Source organism: Rhea pennata, chromosome 5 (genome assembly GCF_028389875.1).
Source record: "Rhea pennata isolate bPtePen1 chromosome 5, bPtePen1.pri, whole genome shotgun sequence".
Classification (NCBI taxonomy): domain Eukaryota; kingdom Metazoa; phylum Chordata; class Aves; order Rheiformes; family Rheidae; genus Rhea; species Rhea pennata.
This window is the reverse complement of record NC_084667.1, coordinates 15,243,663-15,263,842: the sequence shown is the minus strand read 5'-3', so window position 1 is coordinate 15,263,842 and position 20,180 is coordinate 15,243,663. Positions and strand designations below refer to the sequence as shown.

At 35.4% G+C, this 20,180-nt stretch overlaps 1 protein-coding gene across 6 annotated transcripts in view; it reads right to left on the bottom strand.

The window, feature by feature from the left end:
- Positions 1 to 213: 213 nt before the first annotated feature.
- The window catches only part of UBR1 (ubiquitin protein ligase E3 component n-recognin 1), a 67,857-nt gene continuing 47,890 nt past the window's right edge, over positions 214 to 20,180 (bottom strand). For all 6 annotated transcript variants that reach the window (XM_062575915.1, XM_062575918.1, XM_062575917.1 and 3 more), the window contains exons 33-47: positions 19,702 to 19,799; positions 18,936 to 19,029; positions 17,448 to 17,596; positions 15,769 to 15,824; positions 15,367 to 15,463; positions 14,374 to 14,441; positions 13,345 to 13,495; positions 12,349 to 12,436; positions 10,717 to 10,850; positions 9,510 to 9,618; positions 7,658 to 7,714; positions 7,031 to 7,108; positions 6,264 to 6,434; positions 3,939 to 4,040; positions 214 to 3,403 (exon numbers count right to left, since the gene is read on the bottom strand). In XM_062575915.1, the coding sequence (XP_062431899.1) occupies positions 3,262 to 3,403; positions 3,939 to 4,040; positions 6,264 to 6,434; positions 7,031 to 7,108; positions 7,658 to 7,714; positions 9,510 to 9,618; positions 10,717 to 10,850; positions 12,349 to 12,436; positions 13,345 to 13,495; positions 14,374 to 14,441; positions 15,367 to 15,463; positions 15,769 to 15,824; positions 17,448 to 17,596; positions 18,936 to 19,029; positions 19,702 to 19,799 (1,594 nt within the window). In that variant the 3' untranslated portion in view covers positions 214 to 3,261. The remainder of the gene's footprint in view (positions 3,404 to 3,938; positions 4,041 to 6,263; positions 6,435 to 7,030; positions 7,109 to 7,657; positions 7,715 to 9,509; positions 9,619 to 10,716; positions 10,851 to 12,348; positions 12,437 to 13,344; positions 13,496 to 14,373; positions 14,442 to 15,366; positions 15,464 to 15,768; positions 15,825 to 17,447; positions 17,597 to 18,935; positions 19,030 to 19,701; positions 19,800 to 20,180) is intronic.

Sequence of the window (20,180 nt, the reverse complement as noted above, 5' to 3'; positions counted from 1 at the left end):
TAATTTTGCACATTACACCTTGAGAAACTTACTACACAAGAAATGGTGCCATGGCTTTTTTTTTTTTTTTTTTTTTTAAAAAAAAAAAACACTTATGTTCTAATATTCTTAAGAACACTTCCACAAGTAGATCTTAACCTACCCACCTTTACCTTCTACCTTTACAGTATTTCTTTTTTTAAAAAAAGCATTTGTCCTATTAGGAATAATCATACACCATTAACATTCATACTTTAAACTTACAGTAACCAAAGCTAAAAGAAAGCAGTAAGAAAGTGATGACAGCCAGCAGTTTGAAACATACAGAAGTTGCCAGTATCCCTTGTCCTTTTTCTTTGGCAAAAGATTTCCCAGCTGTTTGCTTAGCACTATTAAAAAAAAAAAAAAAATTTAAATGGGTCACACAGAACATTAAACAAATAGCACAAACTTTAACGAGGTATCTGACAGACAATACAGCAGGTTCCTCTCTGAGAACCTAAAAAAAAAAAATGCATACACCAGAATCACTCAACTAATCAGTTTAAGGACCTTTTAAATATTAAGACTTTTTACATACAGATACAGACACTGCGGGAATTGCATCTTTAAAAATATCAGGACAAGTTTCAAGTGAACTATTGCTCTAACTAAGAAATATATGCTAACTAGCACTAACTAGTACAATGATGATATGAACTGCAATGATAACCGGTATTGTTTATCAGTCATTTACTAATATTGATTATTCCCCTTTTTGATACCGACTGTAAAATGTGCCTCCAAATAAAAGTTGAATAATCTATGAGAAGTTACTTTATTTCTCTTTTAAATATACATATACAAGATATTTTATTTCAAAAGCACAAGAACATTATACAGGTTTCAAATTTACATTTTTGCAATTAAAGATACCAATATGTGCATTATCAAATAACTTCTTCTGTCAGCTTGGATGGAACAGAAATCAGTGGCATAAGCATCTCACAATCACTAAATACAGATTATACTCACAGTGAACAAAACTGCATAGTAATTTATGAAATGAAAAAAAATGACTACTCTAGTCAGTGGGTGATATGGGAACCCATTTTCTAAATTAGTATGTGCAAACATACAGAAAGATGCAACTTTTCTCCTTCTTCTCTCGCTTCTTCAGCTACAAGGAGATCTCTAGAGCTTTGAACAAAATCTCCTCTGCTCAGACCAGCTCCTGTCTTCATGTAACATGGTTCAGACTGAACACAAAATAAAAGTGATCTCGCTGCATGCTGGATAACGGAATTTTTGTATCAGTGAAGTGCAAGGTAACTGGAAGTTTTTGATAAATGAATATTAAACACCAGAGGGGAAAAAACTAAGTGAATACAGTTTTGGTATCAGTGAGGCATTGGTTTGTTAGTCGTAATACAATGTTTTTGTGGTAACAACGTGATGACCTTAGAAACGTCCATTGCCTGCAAGTTTTCATGACAACTGTTTTTCTAAATTCAGTATGTTTCAAATACATTTTAGATAAGACTAAATAGAATTAATAATTATCTTTAAGAGTTTTATATTCAGGTTTAAAATCTCAATGAATCAAAATAAGGACAGTCATCTTAATTGCAAGAAACAGAATAGCAAGAAAATATAGCAATGCCAACTATTTATATTGCCAGGGAAGGATTATTAAAAGTATTTGAAATCAGAACAACATTTGAATTTATCTGTATTCCATTTTTAGATGAGTTATGTCTGCTGTTCAGTGCATATGTACCCTAAAGATTTTAAGAAACTAGCAGAACAATTATTATATTTAAACTAAAATCATTATTTGAGACAGGAACAGCCATGGGATTCTAATTATACAGCCAGTAGGAAAAAAAAAGTTAGCATTCAAACATGCTCTCAGATATAAACCTGTCATATACGTTAAAAATCTCCCCTTGCAAGCCTTATTAAAATGACACAAAAGTCCAAACAGCAAAGGGGCAAGGAAATTTAGAGTACTGCCATCAGACTTTTATACAGAAATGGGTCTCCTCAAAAGGTGTTTTTACCTGTCATGTTACAATTTCCCTAGTGTATTTTATGGCTGAAATTCAGAAAATTGAGTAAACTTAAACTGAAGCGCAATCACTTATCAATTAGAGAGAGTTCAATCACAGCGTGCTATTAACTATTGAAGAGCAGAGACTTCCCCCCCACCCCTTTTCTTCCCTTCTTTTCTAACTGGCACTGAAGCACTGAATATTAACTCCAAAATACAAGCAGGACTCCAAACAATAATGACAGAGGATGAAGAGTGGAAAAGCCCTTAAACATGGGCACACAAGCTTACTTCTGAATCTAAAATCTGCTATTTTGGGGCCTTGATTTTAGTCTTGCGATCACTTTTAAAGACTTCTATTTTACTGAAATCTCCGGGTCTTGCATAACTTGCAGAGCTACACTAAAACCATGTAACAGTATTTTCATGTTTGGCTCTCAGAGAAAACCTTATGGGACAAACTCTAAAAGAAGTAAAACTAACCACAACCTAATCAAACAGTGTAGTTCTAGACCTCTTAAGATATAGAACACTAACAGAGGACAAATTAATTCGATAAAGTGCATTTCTGGCAATGCAACAAGCACAGACTTTATTTTTTGCTACAACAAGCAAGATGACAGTTTCCCCATGCACTTTCTACACCCCTTCTTTAAAGGGTGTATATTAATGAAAATACTTCATTAAAAGCCAGGATACAGCAGAGTGCAGTATTTTTCTGCACAGCTTAAGCACTTCTTTAACTGTTGCTACAGATTACAAGAGGCCTGGCACCACTTCCACTCCAGTGATAAGCCACAAATCTCAACCAACTTAAGTTTCACTAAGCCTGGGAAAACCACCTAGAAAGAAAGTAAAGGAGGCTTTTCCTTCATCATACTGTTTAGGTATATTCTCAAGGCAAGGTAGTGACAAAATTTGCTATTTGCAATGAAGAACAGAATTTGGGAAACTGTCCTCTTCAAAGCAAGTGAAACAATTACAACACCTCAAAAAAGTAAAAATACTTGATGATCTGCGTGTTCAATAAGAATTATATGGGGCTGTTCTCCTGTGGTGGGGGGTAAAAGAAGAGCAAAACATATGAAATGAGATTCTGTTTCAATACATCAGTAGAACATCCAAGCTAAAGAATTCATCAATCATGTGACAGAGCTACAGAATCCACTTTACAGTAAATTATTTACTGCCGTCCTTCTTTCTTTTTCAAAGCACTGTCCATGGTATGAGATTTCACCAAAACTGGGGACTCAGAGCAGTTGCCAATTGAATCCAAAGAAGATCTGATTGGTTTCTTGGCTCCTGGCAATCTCCTCTATGATGCAGTGTTGCTGCCATAGCAGATGGAGCTTCCGGTAACGCTCCCGACATAAGTGCAGGGGATTGCCTCTTCTTCACAGAAAGAAAAAAAAAAATAAAATAAAAGGAGAATACTCAATAAGCTATCACAGTATCAACTTTTCCCACAATCTGCCTTCTGTTTTCTCATCTCCTTTCCCCTTGAATCTCTAGTCACGTCAGACAAGTATTTTTAGAAAAACTATTCTGTTAATAGCCTGGCTATTTCTAAGAGTGTTAATGCTGGAAAATAATTGCATGAATAGCAACTACAGTGAGTCTACTAAGAAAAGAAAAAAATTATTTCTACAACATGGCAGTTATACATTTCTAATGAAAAGTATAAACAAGTATTCTCACTAAGAGATTTTAAGAGTATCAAAACAGTGGATTTTTCAGTAATGAACGACCCGTTCATGACTGGAAAACTGTCATCAGGAATTTAAACAAGTTTACCAGGCAAAGATGCAAATTACAGCACTGAACACACTAGTAGGGGGAGAGGGGGTGGAAACATAGTCTAATGAGTATTTAAAAAGACACAGACCAAAATAGAAATGTAAAATAAACAAGATAAACTTTTACTTACTTCAGACCTGGATCAGTTTCTCCATATTCATCCAAGTAGGGAGCAGGATATAAGCAACCTCTGGTTTTACCTTCTATGAGGACAACTTTGCATTCCCTGATTCTTTGGGGAAAAAATAGTGATATTTATTTTAAATGTAGCTATCTTCACTGTCACCACAAAAACCATTTTTCATAAGTCACAACTTTTGGTAAACTTAGGCGTGCTCTACATCTATAGCACACTCAGCTAGGTCTTGTACAAGATACTCTGCAGTAGCTCACTGTTAAACATTTAGCTTGCTGCTGCAAATTAACATAGTCCATACATGATGCAAGCATGGAGTGATTATCACCATAACTTTGCAGCAAATTCCTTACACACACAATATACACAATATTCCCTATACACACAATACCCTAGAAGGGAGTATTTTAATCAGATTTAGTTAAAATGGAAAAGCTTTTGTACCAATTTAAATAGTTTGGATTGTCTTTAGCCTAATCCTAGATACAACAGATCTAAACTAGTGTCTCAATAGCACCTGCAAGGAGATAAGCATGAGTTTAAGTCAATTTTTAGGATTGATTTAAGTTAATGAGTAGTTCTAGTTAATATTTAAGACTTTTGTAAAAGGAATAAACATGAAATTATTTTGTAACATTAGCATAGTCATAATTGGATCTTATTTTCAAAGATCATGACTGTGTTATGAAGAAATACCTAGATGTCTATTCTCCATACTACACCAAAGGGTAAAAGAGATGAGAGTTAGCCTTGCTACCAGAAGCGATCTTCAGCTAATAGAAGCCTTTCTGCAGACAAAGAAAACAGTGCATTCCCTGTATAAAGCTTCTAATGTTATTGTAGGTAGGTAGTTTTCAGTATCACAGCTAGTTTAGGTAACCCAATATTATCTTAAGACACACTCATTTTGAAGACTATATTGCTCTGGTCTCTGGGGAACACATGTACAAGGGTAGATGGAGACAACTGAACAGCAGATTCATCTTCCTTCCAAGGCATGAGCCAGGCCCAGTTGCAAATCAAGCATCCCATGAGTGTAATTTGCCTGACCTAGCAATTCCAGATGCCATGCAGAACTTAGGAGCTCACAGCCATGGCCCTGCTTTCCTAAGTACACCTATGGCAGGCTCAGGTGGGTAGCTGCTTCACTGTTCTGCCTGACCATCATCATCTTGTCATAGTCACCTCTGTGGTAATGTGGACTAGCTGTGGAAAATGAATTGCACAGGAAACATCATAATCTCTGTTCAACTGATTAGCCAGCAATTTTTAAGAACATACTCCTCTTCCATGCACAGCTATATGTGTATGCAAACTTATGCCTGATATTTATGGAAGGAAGGGGAAAAAAAAAATCAACTTACAGTAACTAGGCCTTTCAGTGCATTATGCATGACAGTACTCCCTGCACGTACCTAATTACAGCGTTTGTGCTGACTCAGAATTCTCTGAATTGCTACTTCTCTTGAGGTTGCTTAAGTTGCACAAAGGAATATAAGAAAAGTCACAGTTGTTTTGCCACTTATGCCTCACTCGAAAGAGACAGAGTAGGCTTGACAGGTACGATTGCTGAAAAAATGCCAATCCTGGAATATGGAGCCTGCACATACAGTGTCATTTATACTAATACAGACTCAAAGAATTGGCAGAGACTATAGTTAGTTTGGTATTGGATTCTATAAGAAATAAAATCTTTTAAATCTAAATTTCTAAATTTAATCTAAGTAAGGGGGTTTTCATTAATCCTCATTATTAAGAATGTTACAATAATCCACAGATACTCTGGTTTTTCCCCCTTTTTCTTTTAATCCCATAGAAAAAAAAAATCCTATGCTAAAGCAGAAATTGAACCATTTTGTGAACTAAGAAAACAGAGTCATTAATCATGTGAGATAATCACTAGATACTAACTCATACAGAAGGTCACTTGAAAAACCCAGTGTAAGGGAACAGGCTGTGTAATTTTCATAAGCTATTTGGAAAATTTCAGCCAGAAGCAAAATTGCACAGTTCAGACTAGTCGCATTATTTGAAAATAGGCTCAAACTTCTTCTACTCTGTAAACTCTGATTTCTTACTCCGATCTCTTTGTAGACAAAGCACGTGATCAGAAATCATTCAGTGTCTGCAGAATACAATGCAACTCCCACAATGGACTTAATGTTTTGGACAAGCTACGGTTTAGGTCAAAGCAATGGCTCTTATCTCAGATGCTAGGAGATGGAAATGCTTTGCCAATGTTACGGGTTTTGACCTTCAGAAAGTTTTTGACCCACTTCCCTTTCCCATTAATACGTTAACTTTTGGCTTGCTACTTACTTGAGAAACATACAGACTCCCGCTCCACATTGAAGAGCATGAGAAGTGCAGGCTCCCAACTCCTCCCCATTCACCAATTCCTGACAGCAAGTATTCTGGGAACACAACATAGCACCACAGAATAAACACAACACTGGATGTTTCTGTTCATCATCAGAAGACCGTGGGCATCTGGAAGAAGTGTAACCAAAATGTTATTGCTGGAATTTGATATTAAAAGGATGTTAACTACGTGTAAAATTCAAATAAATAAATAAAATTAAAAATATTAAAAAAGGAGATGTATTCTGCCACAACCATGTTACGCATATTTGCCTCCTCTGGTTATGTTTTTGCATTGCTTTAAATGCATCATCTGCAAGACATCTGCTTTGAGCAGGACGTTGCACTAGATAAGCTACTGAAGTCCATTCCAGCCGAACTACCCTATGATTCACTCTTCCTGGTAAAAAGACAGTGCCCTTTGGACCCTTTGAGCTTGCTGTGTCCAGTGGTAAAAGTAATTGTCAGGCTTACACCCACACTGCATTGCTGAAAAATGGCCAGCAGGTTAAGTCATAATAATTCTATATGACATTTGATCAAACACAAGTGACTAATACAAGCTGTTGTATTGTACATCTGCTAGTATTGGTCAGTATAAACATAACAGTGCCTTCACTTGACTGTAAAATCATTTCTGTAATACAGTTTTATCAGTTACAGTAACTGCAACACAGAAAGACAAAACACGTAGCAAGACTACTACAGATCTTACCACATCTTACCTAAACTGAGATGCTTGGTTCAGAAGGCAGCTATAGTCTTCTGGAAGCTCTATTAAACTATTTCTCTTCCTAGGATACCTATATAAGTAAATAAAAAACTATAAAAGATCACAGTCAAAAACAAACAAAAAAAAAACACCAAACAAGACAGAAAGCTATAAATCACTATCTTGCTAAGTCTTTTTGTCCTTTCTGCAAATTTCTGTAGATCTAGAACAACTCTTCAGTCCTGGAAGCCCAAGTAATGCGACACAGGATGAACCACATGGAAGCCACTTCAGCATTTTTATATTCAAACAAAGGTAACAAAATGAAGTTTCACAGGCAACATAGGCATATGAAGACGTTTCATTTTTCAGTTAGCTTTTGTTTTTTCTGGAGTAAGCTATGTAACTTTGAAAACAGAATGTTACAGGTCCTCAGTGAGAAGTCACCAAATGAGGAGCTATATAAAGAGAAGTGAACTTTCAGTAGTAAAGCAAAGAGGAAGAAAAAAAAAAAACACTGCTAACTTGCCCTCAATTCAACCATCAAGAATTTCGTTCTTTCAAAAGGTTTAAGTCACAAACAGTGGAGAAAAAACAAACAAACAAGCAAACAAACAGAAAGCCCATGCAACTCACTAACCTTATTGCAGTACTTTTCCCTTTCAGACAACTTAGGACCACTGGGTCAGCACACCACCTATTTCAAACAAACATTTGCAGAAGATTTTGTTTGATAATAACAGGCATTCAGTACAACTAAAACAAAACCAGAAAGCAATAAGCAAACACAGAGTGCAGATAAAGCATTGATAGTTCTAGCTAAAACTCTCTAAGGAATAACAGCTACTCTTTAAGGTCTTACTTCAGGAAAATAAAATTTGAAGTTTATAGGCAAGAAAAAAAACCTTCTTGAAGCACAGTCATGCTTAAAATTTTCAACATTTCCTTACACGTGAGAACAACCAAGGATAAGAATACAAACACTGTTTAGACATGTTTAAATTATCAAAGGAAAAGTGGGTTGTAACACACAGCTCCTCTTGGAAAATATCTACTGAAAGCTGCAACTTAAGATAATATTGTGTGTTCTACTAGAAGAGTATTTCTACATTTATTAAATAACTGTCATGTAGTGACTATTTTACAATGCATTATTGCAATTATTTATAGTATTCTTTTTATAATGGCCAAATATATCCACCAAAACAAATTGTAGACATTGGCAAGTTACTAAACAGAGGATTTGAATAACTGTGCTGACATTTAAGACGACTTTCAGATTACTTCTCCAAAGCAAAAGAAAGAGAGAATTGTGTAGCAGGTTAATTTAGTAAGCTTCATCTAACCTGCTTCTCAACCTTCAAATTTAGTCTTCTGAAATAAGCTACTTTCCGAAAACATATGGAAACTCATGTGATCATCTGCCCAACAGTTACTCTTACATAAAATATGCAGTCTCTCACTTGAAATCTCTATTTTTGAATGGAAATACTATGATAGATTTGGTATATTTTGTGTTCACAAGCACCTGTCCTCTATGCTCTCTTAAAAGCACTGTGGTATCTTCGAACAAACATTTAGGAACATAAGACAATATTTATTTAATGGGGACTGTTTTTCAAGTAAATTATCAATTTATTAGTAATTATATACACCTCAAATATAATTAACTATAGTAAAATTATATGTAGGGGACTGTTTTAGTCAGTTAAACAGATTGTAAGTTGTGATCAACAGCTCAAAATGTCTCCTAAATTGAAGGAAGCTAGAAAACATCAAGAAGAGAAGCAAAAACTGTAGAAAGCTTGAGAATTCTGCCAAGAACCAGGAATAATAACTAGTAGGAGTAAGTGCTCAAGATGTCACATTAAAGACATGGAAATACTCTCCAAGACAGTAAAGCAGGATTCTTCTCGGGGTTGAGGGTGTGTGTGTGTGTGTGTGTGCGTGCGCGTGTGTGCGCATGCGTGCATTTGGCGGAGGTGGAGGGTGCCTATTTACTTTCACTTGGGTTTTGAATAGATAATTTTACCAATAATTTCTTTATTGTTAGACTGCAATATACATAATACTCAAATTGCACCTTTTAACCATTAATCTGACTTCTGTGTTAATCATTCTTTTGGAAATTCAGAGTAGAAATAGCACAAACCCTGACTGTCAGGCTGTACAGTTTGCCATACTCTCATGGTATAGCACATGTAAACAGTAATTTTGCTGTAGACAGATTAAAAATAGGCCAATGAACAGCAAACGTGATTCCACACAAGTCTGCTAGCCCTAGTTCCCTTAAATAGGGTTGTTTAAAATTCAGACAGCACTTTAAAAACATACAGCACTTTAAAAACATACAGCATTAAGAGGTTCAGCATACACTACGTACACAAAACTAGCATGAATTTAGTCAATCATTCATTGATTAATTTGATCCATAATTCCTACAGAGCCATCAGAACAGAAAAGTGTGGCCTCATTCTTTTCCTTGCCCATACCTCTGAAGCAGTGGATTTACAGTGTCCCAATATTCCTGGAAAAGCAGGAACAGATTGGTGGGCAGAGAGAGGTAACTACAAAGTGCCTTGAATTGTCCTTCTTCAGAAACTGCAAAAGAAAAAGAAAACACAAGCAACTGTTAAAGTGTTTCAGTACTGCCAAATAATTCACTCAAAACTAGAATTCTCCTGATCCCTTCGCCATTGAATAATATGGCTCTTAAAGCTTGAGCTTCGAGCTCTTCAACTGGGTACAACTGGACGTAACTGTTGACTTAACCAGAGCTGTGACAATTTGCATGAACTGAGAATCTGCTTTAGATTTAATAGATTGACATATTATACTATTAAGTAATTTCTGAGTCATTCATAAGTCACTGTAAAAACAGGATTCCTTGCTTGAATTGCATTTTACTGCATAATATGCAGAACATTCACTAGTGCAGCAGATTCTGTTCCCTTATTTATCACAGTCTAGGTTTTCACTGCACTTTTGGACAGCTATGATACTCCATTTTGCTGTAATCAATTCAGAGTTAACACATCACATAAAGTTGAGCTAGATTAACAGCTTGCTAGGTGATCATTTATTGACTCATCGGAGCTCCAGAAAACAGCAGCGTTGATACACCAGCTCCAGACCAATATTAATGAAGCACAATAGCATAGTACAAAGTACAGAGATTTTGATTTGTATATCCTAATTAAATCCACATATCAAATCCATTGGCTCATACAAATAAACTTAAGATACTACATTTTGTCTCAGTTGTTTATAGCAATCTTGGTCCTCCTTTTCAAACAATTAATGATTCTGTGCTTCACAGCATTTTAATAGGGGATAAAGTACTTTCTTTTTACTAGTATCCTTCATGAGGAGGTTTACGTTTTAATTCATTTTATATATGTACACACACACACACACACACACATACAGAGAGAGAGAGAAAGAGTGAGCGCAAGTACGTGCAAGAGAGCAAGCATGTGTGCACGTGCATGTGTGCTCAGGCTCTCTGAAATGCGGTAACCTAACCCAACTTCTCATTCCTACCCCTTCCTATACTAATTCTTTCTTTCTTTCTTTCCAAAGTTTGTCTGTAATGTACAAACTAATGTTAAGTTATTGTGAGGAACGGAGTGCTTAAATGTTCACAAGAAAACAGTAAACAATTTCAATATACAGATACTTTTGCATTCTCGTATTTACCTTGTAGTAGCTCCTCAGGTGGAGACACTCCCAGCAAATAATGAAAAAATAAAGCTGCACAACGAAGATAAGGCATGATGCCTTTTTTAACACAATCCCACACAAGCCAGCCTGGAACATCCTGGCTAAAGCAACTGTAATACACAGACAAGAAACATCACAGTAGTTCACACCACAAATCCTTCCTGTACTTTCACATTTTGGCTAGCGCTGGTTGAATAGCAGCTGTGCAACAGCAACACTGATGTATTCCAAACTTTGTCAAACAGAACCACCAGCACCTAATTTCTAATTTTCCCCTTCCCAAGGGAAAGGGTATTGAGTTTACTTAGAACGCTTACGTTAATCCTTCTTATTGTTTCAATAAATATTTTTTCAGAATTATATAAATAAATAAATAAATAAATAGCCACCCATCTCCAGGTGACTCAATATAGCCCAATTTCAAACGTGCAATACAACATCACACATACAACACTTGATTAAACTATTTTTTAAACTTTTATTAAACTTTTTTTTATTACAGAAAGTCTACAATTTTTTCAGTTATTCTTGCACTGTCCATGCTACAAGGTTTTAGCCTGGATTTATTAGTACATTTAGCTTATGTGCAGCATCCTTGTTTTCTAAAAATTTTAATCAGTTACACTTGACATTTAGATATTGTGCTGAACACGACTTGCTGAGAAACAAGCCATAAAGCTGCATTATAACATTTTAGAACATGACAAAACTATTTTTCAGCTTGTGATTTCTAAACACAGATAGGCCAAGCGAGTTAAAGGACAACAGTGCACTTGCAGAAGTTACAATACTCAAAGTCTTGAAGCTAAAAGTTTGGCATTTAATTCTGTACTTAGGCATCTAAAATGATTTCCAAAATGCACAGCAACTATGATTTTAAACTCATACTTCAGAAAAAAAACCCTCTATTATTTAAATGATAAGGTTTAAACATTTAGAAATTTAGTTTCAGAAGTTTTAGACATATAGACACTGTTGGCAATCCTAGGAAAAAACATTTTTGCAATTAGTGTTGGTGAAGATAAATCAAAACAGAATTTATAGAAAACATATCCATATTATTTAGCTTATTTCTCCTGCAAAAGGCATACCCAGCAGGTAGTGAAGCACTGAAGAGCCTGCAGCTATACCTATAACAAAGAATATGAAAAGGGCACTAATGGTCAAACAAATAAAGAACCGTGGCTTTTTAGATTTACGCTTTCTAGTGCAACTATTTTTCTTTTTGGCTTTCATCTACAATTGAGATATCTGAAAAAAAATCAAGGCACAAGAAAATAATCTTCCACCCTACTTCTCTATCTTACTGTGGTAGCTGCACTTCTCTCCAAAACGAGTACAGGTATTTTTTCATCGTTAAAGTAATAATTTACTCCTTTGCCTACAGAAAATAGTCATTTTAACTAAAAAGCATTTCTTTTGCCAGTTTCCTCTTTTTCAGTGTTCAAGAGCATGAGAAACAAAGCACATAAGGCATTGTGCTAATTCCCTATATAAAAAGGAAAGAGTTTTTTTTAATTATTATTTTTTCTTCTGTTGTTCAGGTCAATCCCAGTGGATTGCCGTATTTCTAGGAAAACATAATGATACAATTGAACTGCTACTTACCCACCAGTGTACTGGCAAATTTCTTTACAGAGAGACTGTGCAGAGCATGCCTCCTCGCTGTTATCATGTGACTGAGCAGTAGGGGATTCTGTGCACAAAAGATGAACCCCAATATTAATGCACTTCTCTCTTTTTATCTTTTTAGATAGTTTCTTTTTTTTTTTTTCAATTGTGTTATAGACTACTTCATTTTGCTAAATTCTTTTTCTAATCTAACAAAAGAATTACTATGATTATTGCTTCACTGCACATCCTCACATAAAAACTGCTTCCTTCACTTAGTTTTTTTGATGTTATCGTCCTATAAGGATTAAGCTAAAGGAAATCCATTTCTTTTCCTGTCATGCTTAAGAAAAAGGAAAGTAGTGGCTGAGAAGTCTAAGTTACTGACAGCTTTGATAGGGAAGAAATACTCTTCTCTGTATTTAAACTGATGACTATCAGTTTAAATGATTCCACATTTCCGCTCTATGTATTTACTAGGTTCAAGGGTTAAAAAACAAGCAAATTAGAAAACAAACAAACAAACAACCCCCACACTGCTTTTTTTTTTTTTTTTTTTTTTTTTCCCCCTTCCCCAAATCCCTCCTAACTCAGTGTGCAGCTCTAAGTGCTGTTGCTGGGCAGCATTTTGCTTCTTCTCCAAGGAGTGAAGCAGCATAGAAAGTTGCTGATCTGGAATGACTGACTTGATCAACTCCTGATGTTTCAGTAACTGTTTTGTTTTTTTAGACTAAACCTGAGAAATGATACAATAAAAGGTTATGAAAATGATGCAGTGCTACTTTAATTCTTTAACCAGGAAACAGTTACTTCTACCTAACACTAAGTGCCATTTGTTATGAGGAAACAATTACTTCTACCTAACACTAAGTGCCATTTGTTATGAGGAAGCTATCTGCAAAACATTTGTAGTTTTCTACTAAAACCATCCATCTACTAGGTTTAGAAACTGGGTAAAAACACCAGAAGAATCCAATGCAAATATCCCCCTACCTGTTGCAGAAGAGAGAACAATTTGTGTTACGTGTGCCAAAGTAGTCAGATGGAAGAGGTAGAGGTGGTTATATGCCGAACTAATTGATGAAGGTTGCAAGTCTACAGCATCCTCCCAGTATAAAGATGGAAATGATAATACAACTCCCACCTACAGTGAAAGGAAACAGTATATACTGAAGTACCAAAAATTCAGTAGCAGTTAGAGGGGTAATAATCACTGTAACTTAGTTTCTCACTATACATTTAAATTTCATTTCTGCCATCAATTTAAGTTCACTTATCCTTCTAGTTTTAGTTTACAGAGTATAGCAAAAGAACATTGAAAAATATTTATTATGTGCATCACACTACCATATAAGTATATGTACATAACCTGATACAGTTATGTATTTCATTGTACTTGTCAGTATATGGATATAGCAAAAAAAGTTGGTCTATTTCCTGAAAACCTTAATTTCTAGTACATGGCATAAGGCAAGAGTACACCAAACAAAAGTAAGAAGGGAAACCAAGTTGTAATTAGAAAGATAATTAGGGCAAAACAGTGGGGGTTTTGGGGGGCAAAGGTTGTTTTTTGTGGGTTTTTTTAAGGTAGAAGAAGCAAATACTGATCTGTGGTGTTAACAACCGAAAGAAGTAGTTAAGAGGAGGAGAAAGAAGTTAATGAGAACGAATGTGAGGAAATCTGAAGGTATGAGATTCTGATCGAGACAAAGAGAAAATGAGGGTAAAACAAAGTGAGTGGGGGTATCTCTCAGTGTTTTGTAGAGGTTTGATGGCAATGGAGGTTGTAAAATATGACTGGGATTGTAAGCATGAAATTTAGTAAGAATCAAAAAGCAAAGAGTTGAAAGCTAGAGTAACAGCAGAACTAGAAGTAAATGCTCCTACGTAGCAGGAGCTCAGCTTCATCATTTGGTTCATGCAAGTGAACAGATAATGCAGGATTATCACAGGAGAATCTACACAAAAATGCACACTATTAAAAAGGAGTATTAAAATGAAAAGTAAAATGAATCAGCTTACCAAAACATGGAACATATCTACTTCTAAAAGAGAAGGAGTATCTTCAACTTTAAAACTTGGTAGAAGAACTACAAAATAAAAACATATTAATTATACTTTTGATACAGATTTTCTTCTTTCAGATTGAAGTGTAATATCAAAGTTTGATTGACGGTAGAGCCTCTACACTTCTGTTTCTTCATACAAATCATCTAAGCACTCTGAATTGAGTCAATATCTAGCTAATTAACTACTTATTTGATAGTACATCTATTTAGCTATTTGCATGAGCCCACAAAGCTTAGTTTTAATGACTGCATCTTTAATAATTCTGAGATAAAGACCTTTGATTTATTGCTCTAGCTATAAAGCACACACGTTCCACAAACATACTCAGGCACTGCAACATTAGATGCTTTGCCATCTAGCAGAATCCACAGGTCTAAGTATCCTATTTAACAAAGTCAAAGAACGCGAATCACAAAGGCCACCAGGCTAAGCTAGCCAGTAAGAAACAGACACATGGATGAACATTAGTTCGTCATGTCCAGCTGTCAAACCTCTTCTGCCTGAGACTTACGTATCTTAAATTAGACTGCAAGACTTTTTTGAAAGGATCAAAGCGATGAATTCTCACAATTAAGGGAGAATGCCTGACTATGGCTCTTGGCATGGCTTAAGCATCTACCTGTTCAGCATTCAGAACCTAAGCAACTCTGAACATTGCCAGAAATAGATTTTTAGCCATTTGGAAGTACTCCTGATCTGAGTACCTAGGCAATCTGGGAAAGAAGATTTGGGGGGACTTTGGTGATTAAGTACTTTTATTGATCTAGCCCTAAATGACTTGAGCTCAGACTGTCCTCTATGATGTAAGGGAACTGACCTGAAGCTACATAAATTGAAGTAAGCACTGTTGTCAGCAGTTCTTCTGTGCACTGCTAACAGCGTGCATTAGTTTGCAATAACTTTTGCAATACAAAAAAAACTAAAGGAAAAAAAAGAATGTGATACCTCCTAGAAGACGAATCAGGTGTTTCTGAATCAGGACCTGTGGTGATGTTGTTCTCTGAGCAGCTGCAAACTGCACTAATGCTTTAAGGCCACTGTGCTAGAGTGCAAGAGAAAATGGTTGGACAGAAAAAAAGGGAAGATACAATAGTAAAATAAAGCTGTCCATATATTTCCACTCCCAAGAGTGGAAAATATATAAATAAATGAATTAAATACTATTTACACACTTTCCAGAATGCTGTATATTATCAATCTAAACTAAATATTTTCAGAGACCTTCCTGAAGAGAAGATATTCTTAATGCTAGTAGTTTCAACAGTGTGTGTGTGTGTGTACATATATATATATATATATATGATATGCACACATTTTTTAATGTATTGCACTGATGATTGCCCATACCTGTCTATTTTGTAGAGATCCAAATAAAGGCTTGCCCTCTGTTTCCAAGAGGTTTTCTTAAAGAAAGAAAAATTAAGTTGCATTTTTCTACAGAACAAAAATAAAATTAGTTCGATTTTCACACATACACATAGTCCAAGACTAACTCAGTATAATGTCCTTCTTTCAAAAGTTCAGTTTTGCTCTGACAAGAGATTTCACAGAAGTCTCTTGAAAAATCCAACTTAACTGGCACTGAATAATTTTCATATACATAAACATACACTTCAAGATCTTGGAATATATTTAAAATTTTTACCATATATAAGAGAAAATGAAAGTGCTTTAACTTAGCATTTCCATATATGAGTTTAATATGCAACATAGTTCTGGAGGAAACATGGCAAGAATGTATTTGTATCGGTAAATATCTGGCTGTATACAACAAAATAAAGGCAACAAAATTCATAGCAAGCAATTTGTATCCTTTGGGTCAATGTGCTTTGAACCTTCTCTACAGACTCCGCTAACAAAGGTACTCAAAGTTTCTTGTATAGGCAGCTAAGCTACATGCCCAAAGTTAAATGGTTTAACAATGTACCCTATGGCTAGATGCAAAACCAGCATGCTAGAAGCTGGTTAGGCAGTTTTACTTTACAATTTCATGGAAACCTGCTCTATTTCTATACAAAAATTAATCCAGTGAAGTTTTATGTCCTAAAATAGGTCAGACTATCACTGCAGTCCCTCTGGTTTTATAATGCCTTGCTGGGCAAAGATTTGAATTTTCTACTGAATTTTCATATGCCTTTGGTATCACAACTGTGGTAACAGCTACTGCATTTATATCTTTGCTGATAAGGAACTCATCTCTGACAACCACTAAGGTTTTCTTTCTAGAGGTCAAATGAAAATAATCTGTAAAGCATTAAAAGCATTAATGCTAACATAGCTGCGTGACTTCCAATTTTTCCATTTGAAAGCTATGATAAAACCCATCATTAAAAAGATGCAGGCAGCTTTTAGGAATATTCCTGCTTTATCAGAATATTCCCAATGCTCCTGTAAGCTTTTTGAATTTTCATCACTCCAGTTGGATCAAGTCCACTATGGATTTAAGATAGATTATATTTGCTCCTCAACAGCTTCATCAAGAAAATAATGGCATACTTGAGCATGCAACAGTAAATCTCTAAGTGTGATTTACCAAATCCTCCAGTTTGCATTTCAGACTTTTCTCTGGCTTCTCTCCCTGCCTGGAAGCAACTTGTGACTTATTTACAACTACTTGCTCACAATCATCATGGAACTATTTTTTGAGGAAAATCTGACAGACGAAGTGCTATTTCATAATTATTAGATATTTTTCTGTTTAGAATATGTATGCAGGTCAGTGATCTTGGGCAGCCTGAAGAGAGTCAAATACACTTGATGTTACAATTAGTAGCATGCAACATGATCACTCCCTGCTTTCACATATTACACTCAGTGTTGACATTCAAAAAATTACATTTTTTATAAACCTATTTATATAGAAGTATATATTATATTATTGTATTTCACATAATACGATAGTATTGTTCATTATTAGAATATGCTTAGTTATTGCTTATATAGAATTACTATTATTATTCACATAAAAGTATACAGTCGGACAACTCTTGAGTCAAGAGAAGAATTAAATCCAAATTATATTTTACCTATGCACTGGATGGTAAAAGCACATGTGCTCCAAGTCATCATAGGAATCCGGTAATCAGCTTCATTTGGAGCAACTTTTAGCCCAACTCTGTAAATGGTGGTGGCAAAGAGAATAAGCATCTCCTTGATACTGCTTGAGTACTTTGCTCTGCAGAAGTAAGCCAAGATAATTTCAGCTTGCGAATCACTAATAGTGACTATAAGTCAATCAATAACTAACAAAGTAGGGCAACTAATGAAAGAATTCTTGAATACAAAGGCCTTCTGTCTCTACAGAGGAGGTAAAAACACAATACACCTGAAAGGTTAGTAGTAAACAAGTACCTTGGTTAAGCAGATTCTGCAAACGTTATAGAATGCAGAGAATGAGAGCCACCAGGCTGGAACCAACTTGGGAGAACGAAGGAGTTTACTTCTGAACAGTATATTATGATACAAATTCAAAAACTCCAAGTGTTTAAATCAAAATAAAATGGGGGGAAAAGAACTAGTGCTGTGAATAAGAAAGTGTAATTTTAAGTGCTGCAGGGAAAATATGTTCCCCTTCTCCCATCTCATAAAACATAAAAAATGGAAAGTAGAAAGTTTCAAATGTATTTTAAAAAACACTTTATAGCATTTAAACTACTTTAAGCTGGTACTGGGTTAGTTTATATAAACGCAATTGGAAAAGTGCCTATGCAAAAACTCATATAGTGTTATTTAATAGCTTGTTTGTGTTTTTTTCAAAATCATATATTGGGAACTTGGTAACAGGAATTCATGACATTCATACTCATTCTCCATATCTCTGCAGTCAAAACAATTTTATCAAAGCTCTGGGTTTTAGCCAGGCTCATACTGAAACACTACAATGCAAACCACAGAATCTTTTCCCTGGACGTAAGTTATCATAGCAGAACTTAATTCAACGTTTTGACAAAGGCTTTCTTTTACAATAGCAGGTATGCATAAATATTTTGCCTATCTATGACAGTTAGTGAAAAGCAATAGCAGCAATAATAAATAAAGTACTTATAGTGGAACCTAGGATGAAGAAAGATAGTTCTGAAGTGTATTTTGCTATCTATCCATTTACAATAGGAGAGAGGTTCTGCCTGCTAGGCCTACAGACAACGTAGGCCTATGTCTCTGAGTAATCTATATGAAATGACTTCATCTAAAAACAAGGGAAAACTGTCTCTGAAACAGACATATAGCAGAAAAATTAAGGTAGACAAGTTAAATGACTCATCCAATGGCACATGTAGTGATCTGGAAAATCAGAATTGCAGATTAGAAGATTCCAGTCTCCCAGTTTTGCATTAAGAATGTAAGAACTGCCACAGGTATTCAGCCAAAATGTCCACTTAGCTTTGACGTTCAATGAATGCTTATGGAAAAGTCTAAGGAAGCCCATGTTCACATCAAACAGATCAAATGTCTTGAAATGGATCATTTTAGGGGAGAGTTAACACAATGCAGAAAGTATTTCCGGTAACACTTACGGGGACTGAACTCCAAAACTAAGGATGGAATGGAATTCAAGAGCAGAGTTCCCCAATCCTTTGTTCATGGAAGTTGGAGTATTTTGCTTTTCTCCTTCCAGGAAAAGAAGTCAGAATCATATTAACACGCAAACAAATTGTTATACTTTTTACAACAATGTAACCAAAGTGAGACTTTTTATCTTACACTGGTTTGGAAATAATTGCAAAACAGACCTCACCAGCTAGGCTGTCTGCTAATCCTCCACACTAAAGCAGCATTTTCTTCTATTCTCAGATATTTGAGGATTAAAAGTGGTGCTTGGCAGGTGAGGAGAACATAAACAGCAAAACACTTTCCTGTGCTTTAAGAGTGCAAGAAATACGACTATTTTCATTACCAGTGCTTAGTTATGTTTTCTAAAACACTTGTATGTATTTATTTTGGCTCCTTTAATTTAAGTCTGCTCCTTATTTACTAAATAATATGCAGAAGTTTCATTAACTCTATGTTAGCTGGCTGCTATCTTTTCCCAGTGCACATAATTCTCTCCCACAGGGAAGAAGGAAAGAAGTGAGCAAAGACCTGAAAATAGGAGAGGGACCTATGAAGTCAAGACATCAGCTCCAAAAGGGCTATGACTTTATCCCTAAAAACTGCCACCACATTTTCCAGACTGTCTTGATAGATAACAAATTACATCCTTTATTTGAATTTTTCTGTTGATATTGTTTGAAAAATACATTAGAGACCCTACAGAAAAGCTCCAAAACGAAGACAACAAACCTTTAGCATTTTTCACACTGTAGCCAGATATCCTGACTATTAGAATCTCCAGCCACCTAGGCAGGGACAGAATTTGAGCTACTGCCTCTGCATCCTCACTGAGAACAGAAATGAAAAGCAGCTGTTACTTCAACAGTCAAAGCACTCTCTTACGTTAAAACACAGGGCAACATTTATGGAAACACATATTGACTCAGCATTGGCAGAGTTTTGCAGGCTTAGTAAGTTTTGAGGATGAAATATGTACAAATTGAAAAGTTACACTAAGAACAAAAAGCCCTTTCTCATTTGATATATACTTCAAAAAGATAATCAGTCTAGAAATACATTACAGAAGAAGATTCTGGTGACCAAAAGAAATGCATTTGTGTGAGAAGTCAGTAAGAATATAAGCAGTCCTTTATTCAGGTTAGGAAAGTCAGCTCGAATTTTCCTTTAACAAATTCAAAAAGCCAACTCCTCTCCTTGAAGCCCTGAGA